The sequence below is a fragment of the Chiloscyllium plagiosum genome, unplaced genomic scaffold, assembly GCF_037043375.1.
Source record: "Chiloscyllium plagiosum isolate Xiang-an unplaced genomic scaffold, Cpla_swu_hap1 HiC_scaffold_13, whole genome shotgun sequence".
Taxonomy (NCBI): domain Eukaryota; kingdom Metazoa; phylum Chordata; class Chondrichthyes; order Orectolobiformes; family Hemiscylliidae; genus Chiloscyllium; species Chiloscyllium plagiosum.
The window spans coordinates 70,957,705-70,970,800 of NW_028270151.1; the positions used below are offsets into that span (position 1 = coordinate 70,957,705).

The 13,096-nt window shown below is 42.3% G+C and overlaps 1 protein-coding gene across 3 annotated transcripts in view; it reads right to left on the minus strand.

The window, feature by feature from the left end:
- Positions 1–13,096, minus strand: part of pccb (propionyl-CoA carboxylase subunit beta) — a 56,049-nt gene that overhangs the window by 10,995 nt on the left and 31,958 nt on the right. For all 3 annotated transcript variants that reach the window (XM_087993746.1, XM_087993748.1, XM_087993747.1), the window contains 2 exons: positions 11,414–11,534; positions 3,224–3,305 (listed from right to left, as the gene is read on the minus strand). In XM_087993746.1, the coding sequence (XP_087849872.1) occupies positions 3,224–3,305; positions 11,414–11,534 (203 nt within the window). The remainder of the gene's footprint in view (positions 1–3,223; positions 3,306–11,413; positions 11,535–13,096) is intronic.

Genomic DNA, 13,096 nt, shown 5'->3' on the forward strand with positions numbered 1-13,096 from the left:
TATGGCTAGTCCTCGTCAGTTTGTGGTAAATGATAACCCCTAGGACGTTGATAGTTGGAGATTCAGCAATAGTAATGCCACTGAATGTCAAGAGGTGGTGGGTAGATTTTCTCTTGTTAGAGATATTCATTGTATGGCATTTGTGTGGTGTGAATATTAATTACCATCCGTCAACCAGAGCCTGGATATCATCCTGCTCTTGTAGGCATGTGGTTGTTAAATTTAGTTCTTTTGACTTTATTTGAACTGAGCTGTAATATTGCAATCCTCCAAGCCTCTGTGTTGCAGAGGTAGTTATAGCGTCATAGAGATGTACAGCATGGAAACAGACCCTTCGGTCCAACCCGTCCATGCCGACCAGATATCGCAACCCAATCTAGTCCCACCTGCCAGCACCCAGCCATTATCCCTCCAAACCCTTCCTATTCATATACCCATCCAAATGCCTCTTAAATGTTCCAGTTGTACCAGCCTCCACCACTTCCTCTGGCAGCTCATTAAATACAGGTACCACCCTCTGCGTGAAAAAGTTGCCCCTTAGGACTCTTTTGTATCTTTTTTCCCCTCACCCTAAACCTATGCCCTCTAGTTCTGGACTCCCCGACCCCAGGGAAAAGACTTTGCCTATTTATCCTATCCATGCCCCTCATAATTTCGTAAACCTCGATAAGGTCACCCCTCAGCCTCCGACGCTCCGGGAAAACAGCCCCAGCCTGTTCAGCCTCTCCCTGTAGCTCAGATCCTCCAACCCTGGCAACATCCATGTAAATCTTTTCTGAACCCTTTCAAGTTTCACAACATCTTTCCGATAGGAAGGAGACCAGAATTGCACGCAATATTCCAACAGTGGCCTAACCAATGTCCAGTACAGCCGCAACATGTCCTCCCAACTCCTATACTCAATACTCTGACCAATAAAGGAAAGCATACCAAATGCCACCTTCACTATCCTACCTGCAACTCCACTTTCAAGGAGCTATGAACCTGCACTCCAAGGTCTCTTTGTTCAGCAACACCCCCTAAGACCTTACCAGGGAGTGTATAAGTCCTGCTAAGATTTGCTTTCCCAAAATGCAACACCTCGCATTTATCTGAATTAAACTCCATCTGCCACTTCTCAGCCCATTGGCCCATCTGGTCCAGATCCTGTTGTAATCTGAGGTAACCCTCTTCGTTGTCCACTACATCTCCAATTTTGATGTCATCTGCAAACTTACTAACCGTAACTCTTATGCTTGCATCCAAATCATTTAAGTAAATGACAAAAAGTAGAGGGCTCAGCACCAATCCTTGTGGCACTCCACTGGTCACAGGCCTCCAGTCTGAAAAACAACCCTCCACCACCACCACCCTTTGTCTTTTACCTTTGAGCCAGTCCTGTATCCAAATGGCTAGTTCTCCCTGTATTCCATGAGATCTAACCTTGCTAATCAGTCTCCCATGAGGAACCTTGTCGAACGCCTTACTGAAGTCCATATAGATCATATCTACTGCTCTGCCCACAGCAATCTTCTTTGTTACTTCTGACAGTGATAGAATAACGGTGTAGTTCTATATCAGAATGGTGTTTGTCTTGGAGACAGTAATCATGGGTTTAGAAAGTGTTGTTGAGAAAGGAAAATTACTTCAGTGCATGTTGTTGATGCCATAAACTACTGCTAATGTGTCTCTTTGTTGCAAGAAATGCTTTGATAGATTTTACGATTCAGAAGTCATACTGAACTCAAACATTACCTCTGTTTCTATCTCCATGGATGCTGGTAAACCTTCAGAGTTTCTCCAGCACCACAGTATTTTGCGTTTGTTCAGCAATGATGTCAGGAAGTACAACTGACATTGACATCAGTGGAGAAAAATTCCCTCAGTAAGACTAGCTTAATTTTTCATAATTATTAGGAAAAAATTAGTGTTTTCAAAAACATGATAAGTTGATCAATTCGAATGCAGGTCAGCCACGATCCACAAAACACATAACCGGCTCAAGGGGCTCAAAGACCCACTCTCCACTGTAAATAAAGCCAACTCATGTTTTATGAAGTGCACCCGCTGCAAAACCAGATTTGAAAGATTTCAGAATTAGACAATAGGTGCAGGAAAAGGCCATTCAGCCCTTCGAGCCTGCACCACCATTCAATATGATCATGGCTGATCATTCCTAATCAGTATCCTCTTCCTGCCTTATCTCCATAACCCTTGATTCCACTATCTTTGAGAGCTCTATCCAACTCTTTCTTAAATTAATCCAGAGACTGGGCCTCCACTGCACTCTGGGGCAGAGCATTCCACACAGCCACCACTCTCTGGGTGAAGAAGTTTCTCCTCATCTCTGTCCTAAATGGTCTACCCCGTATTTTTAAGCTGTGTCCTCTGGTTCGGCACTCACCCATCAGCGGAAACATGTTTCCTGCTGCCAGAGTGTCCAATCCTTTAATAATCTTATATGTCTCAATCAGATCCCCTCTCAGTCTTCTAAACTCAAGGGTATACAAGCCCAGTCGCTTCAGTCTTTCAGTGTAAGGTAATCCCGCCATTCCAGGAATTGACCTCGTGAACCTATGCTGCACTCCCTCAATAGCCAGAATGTCTTTTCTCAAATTTGGAGACCAGAACTGCACACAGTACTCCAGATGTGGTCTCACCAGGGCCCTGTACAGCTGCAGAAGCACCTCTTTGCTTCTATACTCAATTCCTCTTGTTATGAAGGCTATGCTATTAGTCTTCTATGCTGTACCTGCATGCTTGCCTTCATTGACTGGTGTACAAGAACACCCAGATCTCTCTGTACTGCCCCTTTACCTAAATTGATTCCATTGAGGTAGTAATCTGCCTTCCTGTTCTTGCCACCAAAGTGGATAACTATACATTTATCCACATTAAACTGCATCTGCCATGCATCTGCCCACTCACCTAACTTGTCCAGGTCACCCTGTAATCTCCTAACATCCTCATCACATTTCACCCTGCCACCCAGCTTTGTATCATCAGCAAATTTGCTAATGTTATTGCTGATGCCATCTTCTGTATCATTCTATATCAATTAAGTTATTCATCTGAGGTACCACAATTATCTAATGGGTATAAGTTCTAATAACTGGGAACACCCCTCTCTCTCATTATGGAAGTTATCTGACAAAATGTGATCTCTCCAGCAAATTAATGCTCAAAAATCAGCACAGTTATGTTGTTTTATGGAGTACTGAGAAATTGAAATCAAACATCTTACCGCACTGACGATTTCCAACATATCATATGCTTTTGTGGATTCCATTGGAACCACTGTATCCAGACTGGGTACCAGCCGGTCACTATATGAGCAAAAGGACAAAAGTAGAAATTTTATTTTCGTAAAAAAATCTCAACCATTTATCTATGTTGTAAAATATTAACTACTTATGCCTCAATGATTCACCTTTCTGATTATCTCATTACACAGCACACTATCAAACCTGTCTTACAGTCAGGAGAAAGTGAGGACTGCAGACGCTGGAGATCAGAGTCGAGAGTGTGGTGCTGGAATGCACAGCAGGTCAGACAGTGTCCAAGGACGAGAATTGACATTTCGGGCTTAAGTCTGAATCCTGATGAAGGTAACCGCGGAGGGAATGGTCTTTATAGAAAGCAGATAGGGGTGGGGAGGTCTGTTTGTTGGTGGCAGAAATGGTGGAGGATGTATATGGAGGTTTATTGGGTGGAAGATGAATACCAGGACAGGTCTGTCCTTGTTGCGATTGGAAGGGCGGGGCTAGAGATGCAGGAAGTGGAGGAGATGCGCCTGAGGGCATCATCAACCACGTGGGAGGGGAAATTGCAGTATTTGAAGAAGGAAGCCATCTGGTGTGTTCGGTGGTGGAACTGGTACTCCTTTGGGGTGGGGTATGGTTTGAGAATAAGTGGGGGGAGGTGTAGTCCACGAAACTGTGAGTTGGTGGGTTTGTAGAAGATGTCCGTGTTGGGAGGGAGGTATCTGAAATGGTCTGGGTGAACTTTAGGTCGTGTTGAATATGTTGGTGAAGTAGATGAATTGTTCAACTCCTTGTGGGAGCATGAAGTGGTGCCGATACAATCATCAATGTACCGGAAGAAAAAGGTGGGGAATGTACCAGTGTAACTGTAGAAGATGACCTGTTCCACGTAACCAACAAATTGACAGGCATAGCTGGTGCTCATGGCTACCCCTTTCAGCTAGAGGAGGTCCGAGGATCCCAAGTAGAACTTATTGAAGATGAGGACCAGTTCAGCCAAACTAATGAGCGTCAGTGGAGGAGTACTGATGGGGACGCCAGGAGAGGAAGAATTGGAGGGCTTGGAGGTCCTCGTCATGGCTGACGAAGATGTATAGGGATTGAATGTTTCATGGTGAAGATGAGGCACTGGAAGCTGGGGAAACGAAAGTCTTGGAGGAGGCGGAGTATGTGGGGAGTTCCTGTGGTGGGCCGTGGGCAGGGGGGAAGAGAGGAGCGGAACAGGACAGGACAGTATCAAAGTATGTTGAGGTGAATTCGTTCCATGAAGATGACTTTGTGGACCAGCCAGATTCAATACTTCAATAATTGTCCGCCATATCCATAAACGTCGATGTGACTTTAATGGATTGGAAGGGAGAGCTAGACCAAGATAAACAACTAGAGCATAATAGTTTTACTGGGGACTAGGTCATCAAAGATGGAACGAGGGGGTGATAGAGTAAACCAGTTGTTCCAGAATGTTCTGGCTAATGGACAGCAAGTGACTTTTTGAAAGTGCAGTTTTAAGTGATTTGTGGATAGCTTCCAACAGGGATAAAGAGAGGTGATCGAAGGGGACAACGGATGGTGAATGATTGATACAAGGAAGTGATCAGAGTGGTTTTAACCGTGCTTATTACAATAATAATAGCAATGTTGGGAGAGCTTTTAGGTAGAAGAGGGCAGTGAGCTCAAAGGACAGGATACGTGATGAGAAGTTGTTCAGTGCAGAGGCTGAGGGGGAAAGCATAAAAACATCCTCAGAAGGACAATGCAGAATAATGATTTTGAAAGACAGGCAACGCGGGTGAAGAAGGGGTCAGGCCATGGTGTGATCTGATTATAAGCATCACACACACACTGACAATCATGGCAGAGCAAGTGGGCAAAAATATAACCAGATGTGGAGGCTTCATTGAGGAGACAAGTGTCATCAGCCCTTAGCAGTGTTTCTGTTAAAGGCACAATGGTGTAGGAATTGCCCACATTAAATTCATGTATGGTAAGGGACTTGTTCACAAGTGGAAAGACATTCTGGAGGAAGACACATTGAAGGGTAGTAATAACTCATTCACTTGCTGAGTTCACAAGATCAGCAGGAGTACAAGTTGGACAGCAAGATAATTACCAAAGTTAGCCTCCAGCAAGCGGACTGAACAATGTTTGACAAGAGAGTGCATAGCAAAATATGGGTTCACTGCACACAGCGTGACGGTCTCGAGGCAAGCCTGTCAGAGGGCATCAAGGAATTCAGAGAGAAGCTGATGTATCTCTTAGGGAATATAACAGAATCAAAAATAGCAGTAATTCCTTAGCATTTGTCATTGTCCTACCATGTTTTCAGTGACGGGAATAAAACAGGCTATGGGGATGTGCAAACTTAATTTTAGAAAGGTGATGGTGATCCCATTAGCTGCCAGTTATTTTATTGGTCAGCAGTTCTCTAGAGCAGGACTTGCTCCTGAGAAAGTGTCAGAGGTCTCAGCATCAAGCAACTAACCCTGCTCCCAAATGTATGCCCATAAGACACAGTCCTAAAACCATTGAAGCTAGACCAAAGAAAGAAATCGCGGACAAAACCCATCAGACAAGGTTAAATTCACTATAGAGTAGGAAGAGTTATTTTTATAAAAGATTGTCCATTTCTCTCAAATTCAAATTCCAGTCAAAGGTTTTACATAACAGCTCAACCTGTGTAATAAATAAAACCATCCATTTCTACCTCAAACTTGTTATCTTTCGTTACTCTCAGCATATGTGTTGTATTATTCCGACTTACAAACTTATGGACATGGGTAGCTGTAGTTTGGATGACCTTATTTGCATAAAGCTCTGTTCACCTGTCAGCAAAGTGCTTGCTGATCAACACTGGATCCCAGTCAAACAACACCTATATTTTTAAATCCTCATCCTGGTTTTCAAATCCCTCCATGACACCTCTCCTCCACAAACTCCTGAAACATCAGCTCACATGAAACTCTGGCCTTCCCAGAAACCCCAATTTTAATCTCTCCACTATCAGTAGCCACAGCTTCTAAGTGGTCTTCATTGTAAGCTTTAGATGTCCTACTTCTCTTTCTTCCTTTAAGATACTCCTTAAAAACAAACCTTTTTGGCTAAGCTTTTGGCCATCAGCCCTTATATCGCCTCAGTAACATGGTGGCTAATGGATGTTTTATCCAGTGATATTTTTGGGCCAACACTGCAACAAGCTTTAAATCCGAATGTATTTACTAAGGAAAACAATCACAGTATTGTCAGGGAGCAGAAGGGAGCCCTTTAGCCCATTGTATCTGCACCAGCTTGCTGAGCATTTAATATGGTGTTAATCTCCTGCTTTTTCCCCTGTAAGAATGCACACTGTTTCTATTTAAATAATTACCCAATACCCTCTTGAATGCCTCAACTGAACTTGCCTCCAGTATGATCCCATGTACTGCATTCCATACCTTCATTAGTGTCTGTATTTTCTCACCTCACATTTGCTTCTTTTGCAAAACACTAAAATTGTGCCTTCTGCTTCTTGATCTACTTAAGAACAGTTTCTCCCTATCCAATCTGTTCAGGCCCCATAATTTTGAAAAACTCCTCTGCTGCGAGCAAAATAATTGCAACTTCTCTAACTGTTCCTCATAACAGAAATGTCTCATCCCTGAAACAATTCCCAAAAACCTCTTCTGCTCTCTCTGATGCTTTCACATCCTTCCCATAGTGTGTCACCCAGACTTTAGACAATACTCCAGCTGAGGTCTAATCAGTGTTCATCATAACTTCCTTTCTCTTGTACTTTGCCTCTACTGATGAAGCCTAATTTGTTCCATAAGTTGACAGTTGATGGCAGAGGTAATACTATACTTGTAAACCTGTATGACACGTATCTAAAGTTTCCTCCAACATCACCTTTAAAAATGCAAGAGCTGTTATGAACAGTAAAATTTCCAAAAAATTTCTATTTCTTTTATCAATAGAACCTAAAGGTTACAAAAATAATTATTTGTCAATAAATGTTAACAAAAAATTCAGCCACAACCTGGTAAATGTTTATAACTCAATGGCCACTAGATGCCATTGTTCCCAAACATCAGACACCAAAGAATATTTTTCCCAGCAAACACTAGAGGGCAACCTTTCACCATGAACCAAATCAGTTCCTCAAAAGCTGTGAACTTAATTACAATATTTTCAACGTCAAAATGCTGAAACACTAAACTCTAAGTTCTAGACAGATCTATTTCAGAACACATAATAAATGAATATAAAATGAATAACAAATGAAGAGTTAATACTCAAGACACTAATTCCACTGTCAGCAACAAAATAGCGTTAAGGAGAATTCAAAGGGTTTTCATAAATATGTTAAGGACAAAATGGTAACGAGGGAGAGAAAAGGGCCCCTCAAAGATCAGCAAGGCGGCCTTTGTGTGGAGCCGCAGGAGATGGGCGAAGATACTAAATGAGTATTTTGCATTAGTATTTACTGGGGAAAAGGACATGGAAGATATAGAATGTAGGAAAAATAGATAGTGACATATTGAAAAATGTCCATATTACAGAGGAGCAAGTGCTTGGATGTCTTGAAACACAAAGCTGAATAAGTCCCCAGGACCTGATCAGGTGTATTCTAGAACTCTGTGGGAAGCCAGAAGGGGATTGCTGGGCCTTTTACTGAGATATTTGTACCATTGATAGTCACAGGTGAGGTGCCGGAAGACTGGAGGTTGGCTAACATGGTGCCACTGTTTAAGAAAGGTGATAAGGTCAAGCCAGGGAACTGTAGACCAGTGAGCCTGATGTCGGTGGTGAGCAAGTTGTTGGAGGGAATCCTGAGGGACAGGATGTACATTTATTTGGAAAGGCAAGGACTGATTAGGGGTAGTCAATACGGCTTTGTGCGTGGGAGATCATGTCTCACAAACTTGATTGAGTTTTTTGAAGAAGTAACAAAGAGGATTGATGAGGGCAGAGTAATAGATGTGACCTATATGGACTTCAGTAAGGCATTCAACAAGGTTCCCCACAGGAGACTGGTTAGCGAGGTTAGATCTCATGGAATACAGGAAGAACTAGCCATTTGGATACAGAACTGGCTCAAAGGTAAAAGACAAAGGGTGGTGGGGGAGGGTTGTTTTTCCAGACTGGAGGCCTGTGACCAGTGGTGTGCCACACGGATCAGTGGTGGCTCCACTACTTTTCATCATTTATATAAATGATTCGGATGTGAGCATAAGAAGTATAGCTAGTGAGTTTGCAGGTGACACCAAAATTGGAGGTGTAGTGGACATCGAAGAAGGTTCCCTCACATTACAACGGGATCTAGATCTGATGGGCAATGGGCTGCGAAGTAGCAGATGGAGTTTAATTTAGATAAATGTGAGGAGTTGCATTTTGGGAAAGCAAATCTTAGCAGGACTTATACGCTTAATGGTAAGGTCCTCGGGAGTGTTGCTGAACAAAGAGACATCTGAGTTCAGGTTCTTGAAAATAGAATCGCAGGTCGATAGGATAGTGAAGGTATGCTGTCTGTATTGCTCAGTGTATGGAGTACAGGGGTTGGGAGGTCATGTTGCAGCTGTACAGGACATTGGTTAGGCCACTGTTGGAATATTGTGTGTAATTCTGGTCTCCTTCCTATTGGAAAGATGTTGTGAAGCTTGCAAGGGTTCAGAAAAGATTTACAAGAATGTTGCCAGGGTTGGAGGATTTGAGCTATAGGGAGAGGTTGAAAAGGCTGGGGCTGTTTTCCCTGGAGCGTTGGAGCCTGAAGGGTGACCTTATAGAAGCTTATAAAATTATGAGGGGCATGGATAGAAATAAATAGACAAAGTCTTTTCCCTGTGGTGGGAGGAGTCAAGTACTAAAGGGTATAGGTTTAGGGTGAGGGGGAAAAGATATAAAAGAGACCTAAGGGGCAACTTTTTCAGGCAGAGGGTGGAATGTGTATAGAGTGAGCTGCCAGAGGAAGTGGTGGAGGCTGGTACAATTGCAACATTTAAGAGGCATGATGGGTATATGAATAGGAAGGGTTTGGAAGGATATGGGCCAGGTACTGGCACGTGAAACTAGATTGGGTTGGAATATCTCATCGGCATGGACAAGTTGGACCAAAGGGTCTGTTTCTGTGCTGTACACTTCTGTGACTCTGACTCACTGTATTAAAAACATCAGTTCAAGTGATATTTAGCAAACTGCCTTTTCAAAAGAATAGGTGTAGATCTTGAATAGTTTTCAAATTATTAACATTTCTTTAAAAGTATGTTGTTTGTGTATAAAGATTAATTTGCAGCACTATTAGGACTGAACAGCATTCAAACTGAAAGCTTGCGCAAACACTACAATGAAGAAGAAAAATGTGAAATGTGATTAGGAGAAAAGCAAAATTATTGATATATTGCAAAGAAAAAAAATGTAGATTACACGGTCAGATGTGGAAAAATTATAAAAGATTGAAATAGATTTAGTTTGGCTCTGCTTCTAATCCACACAGGCCCAACATTTCCCGTGGGCTGAGTTAGTGATCCCAGTTAGTACAATAGAAAGGAAGCTAAAAGGTGCCTGCAAATCCCTGGCAAAAAGTCAGGGGGAGTGAAATCTAACAACCAGCTCCATCTTCCAGTTTTATATAAAATATGACAACTATTGTGTAATTAATGAGTTATATAGATTATATTATAAAATATAAAATCAACTTTTGAAAGTTCTTACCTAATACCATCAAAATTGGCCTTACTCCAATTTAGAACTCTAACTTTTAGATCCTGTCTATCCTTTTCCACCACTATTTTAAAACGAATAGAATTATGGTCGCTGGCCCCAAACTGCTCCCCCACTGACACCTCAGTCACCTCCCTGCCTTATTTTTCAAGAATCGGTCAGGTTTTGCACTCTAGTAGGTGATCCACATATTAAATTAGAAAATTCTCTTGTACACACTTAGATTGGACTGCTATAGTATTAAGGGTTTAGATAGAGAGGAATCTATGTTTGCAAAGTTAAAATTCTCTACCATTACCATCTTATCATTCTTACAGATAACAAATCTCCTTACAAATTTGTTTCTCAATTTTCCACTGACTATTGAGTGGTCTATAATACAATCCCAATAAGGTGATCATCCCTTTCTTATTTCTCAGTTCCACCCAAATAACTTCCTTGGATGTACTCCCAGGAATATGCTCCCTTAGTACAGCTGTAATACTATCCCTTATCAGAAAGGCCGCACTCCCTCCTGTCTTGCCCTCTTTTCTGTCATTCCTATAGCATTTGTATCCTGGAACATTAAGCAGCCAGTCCTGTCCGTCCCTGAGCCAAGTCTCTCTAATTGCGATGATATCCCAGTCCTGAGTTCATGTGCCTCCCCTGTTTGGCCTCTTGCGTTGAAATAAATGCAGTTTAATTTACCAGTCCCACTTTGTTCTCTGCTTTGTTCCTAGCTGCCCTGACTGTTTGACTTGCTCCTTTTCCCAATTGTACCAGTCGCAGGTTGATCTCTAGCTCCCTGCCCTCCTTCCTCCTCCACCACCGCCCTCCCAAACTACCACCAGTTTAAATCCTCCCACACAGCTCTAGCAAATCTCTCTGCTACTGTATTAGACCCCCTTCTAATTCAGGTACAATCCACCCTCCTTGCACAGGTCAATTCTACCCCGAAAGAGACTCCAATGATCCAAAAATCTGAACCCTTCTCCCCTGCACCAGCTGCTCAGCCAAGCATGCATTTGCTCTATCCTCCTATTCCTACCCTCGCCATCTCATGACACCGGAAGTAATCCAGATATTTCTACAGTGGAGGACCTCCTTTTTAAGGTGACACCTAGAATTGTGACAGCTTCAATCTTTATTGAAATAGTATGGGATGTGCATACACTATGTACAGATACTATATGGAAATCATAAGAGTTGTGTGGATGGCAACATTTGTCAAGTCTGTCAAAAGGATATATTTCTACTGTAACTGTGTAACTGAACAATGTACTGCATCAGTTTTAAACTGGCTTATACTCAAAGGGTATTTTGCAGATTCTCCATCAGAAATGAACTGTAATTCATATTTGGGTATCAGAGGATTGGGTGGGGGAATTGCTCTAATTAAATGCTGCAAAATCACTGATAAACCAGTACACAATACTAAATCTTCCATAACCTGATATCAAAGAATATAACAGCGTGTGAAACTGGATTCTTTTACTTACCATGGATCCTGGCATTCTCTAATAGGAGCAGGATCTCTATTATTCAGAGGTATAAAATTAAAAAATTCTCTCAAGTTCAATAAGGCATCAACGTCGTTTTCAAAGGCCTTGTGTGCAACACCTGCAACATAAACAGACTTATTACTACAATAAAGATATAATGTTACAGCGCAGTACAGACCCTGTGGCCCTCAATATTGTGCCGATCTGTGGAACCCATACGAAAACCTATCTATCCTACACTATTCCATTTTCATCCATGTGTTTATCCAATGACCATTTAAATGCCCTTAAAGTTGGCAAGTCTACTACATTTGCAGGCAGGGCATTCCACACCACTACTACTGAGTAAAGAAACTACCTCTGACATCTATCCTATATCTATCACCCCTCAATTTAAAGCTATGCCCCCCTCCTTCTTGCCATCACCAACTAAGGAAAAAGGCTCTCACTATCCACCCTCTCTCACCCTCTGATAATCTTATATGTCTCAATTCAGTCCCCTTTCAACCTTCTTCTCTCCAACAAAAACAGCCTAAAGGCCCTCAGCCTTTCCTCATAAGGCCTTCCCTCCACACCTGGTAAATTTCCTCTGAACCCTTTCCAAAGCTTCCACATCCTTCCTATAATGCAGTGACCAGAACTGTCTGCAATACTCCAAGAGTATTGCGGCTGCATCAGAGTTTTTTTTTTTTTACAGCTGCAACATGACCTCATGGCTCCAAAACTCAATCTCTCTACCAATAAAAGTTAACACACCTAACAACATGGGTGGCAACTTTCAGGGATCTATGTAAATAAACACAGATTTCTCTGCTCATCTACACTGCCAAGAATCTTACCATTAGCCCAGTACTCTTTATTCCAGTTGCTCCTTCCAAAGTGAATCATCTGACACTTCTCCGCATTAAACTCCATTTGCCACCTCTCAGCCCAGCTCTGCAGCTTATCTACGTCCCTCTGTAACCTGCAACATCCTTCGGTACTGTCCACAACTCCACCGGCCTTAGTGTCATCCACAGTTTACTAAACCATCCTTCTACACCCTTATCCAGGCCTTTTATAAAAATGACAAACAACAGTAGACCCAAAACAGATCCATGCGGTACACCACTAGTAACTGAACTCCAGAATGAACATTTCCCACCAACCCACCACCCTGTCGTTTTTCAGCGAGCCGAATTCTGATCCAAACCGCAAGAATCACCCTCAATCACATGCCTCCGTATTTTGTGCAATTGCCTACCGTGGGGAACCTTATCAAACACCTGACTGAAAGCCATATGCACCACATCAACCACTTTACCCTCATCCACCTGTTTGGTCATCATCGCAAAGAAATCAATAAGATTTGTGAGGCATGACCTACCTTCATAAAACAGTGACTGTCCCTAATTTATTCCTCTCTCAGTGATGATAAATCCTCTCATAACCTTTTTCAACACTTTACCCAGACAGAAGTAAAGCTCACTGGTCTATAATTACCAGGGCTGTCTCTACTCCCCTTCTTGAACAAGAAAACAACATTTGCTATCCTCCAGTCTTCTGGCATTATTCCTGTAGACAATGAAGACAAAGATCAAAGCCAAAGGCTCTGAAATCTCCTCTGACTTCCCAGAGAATCCTAGGATAAATCCCATCTGGCCTCGGGGACTTATCCATTTTCACGCTTTACAGAATTAC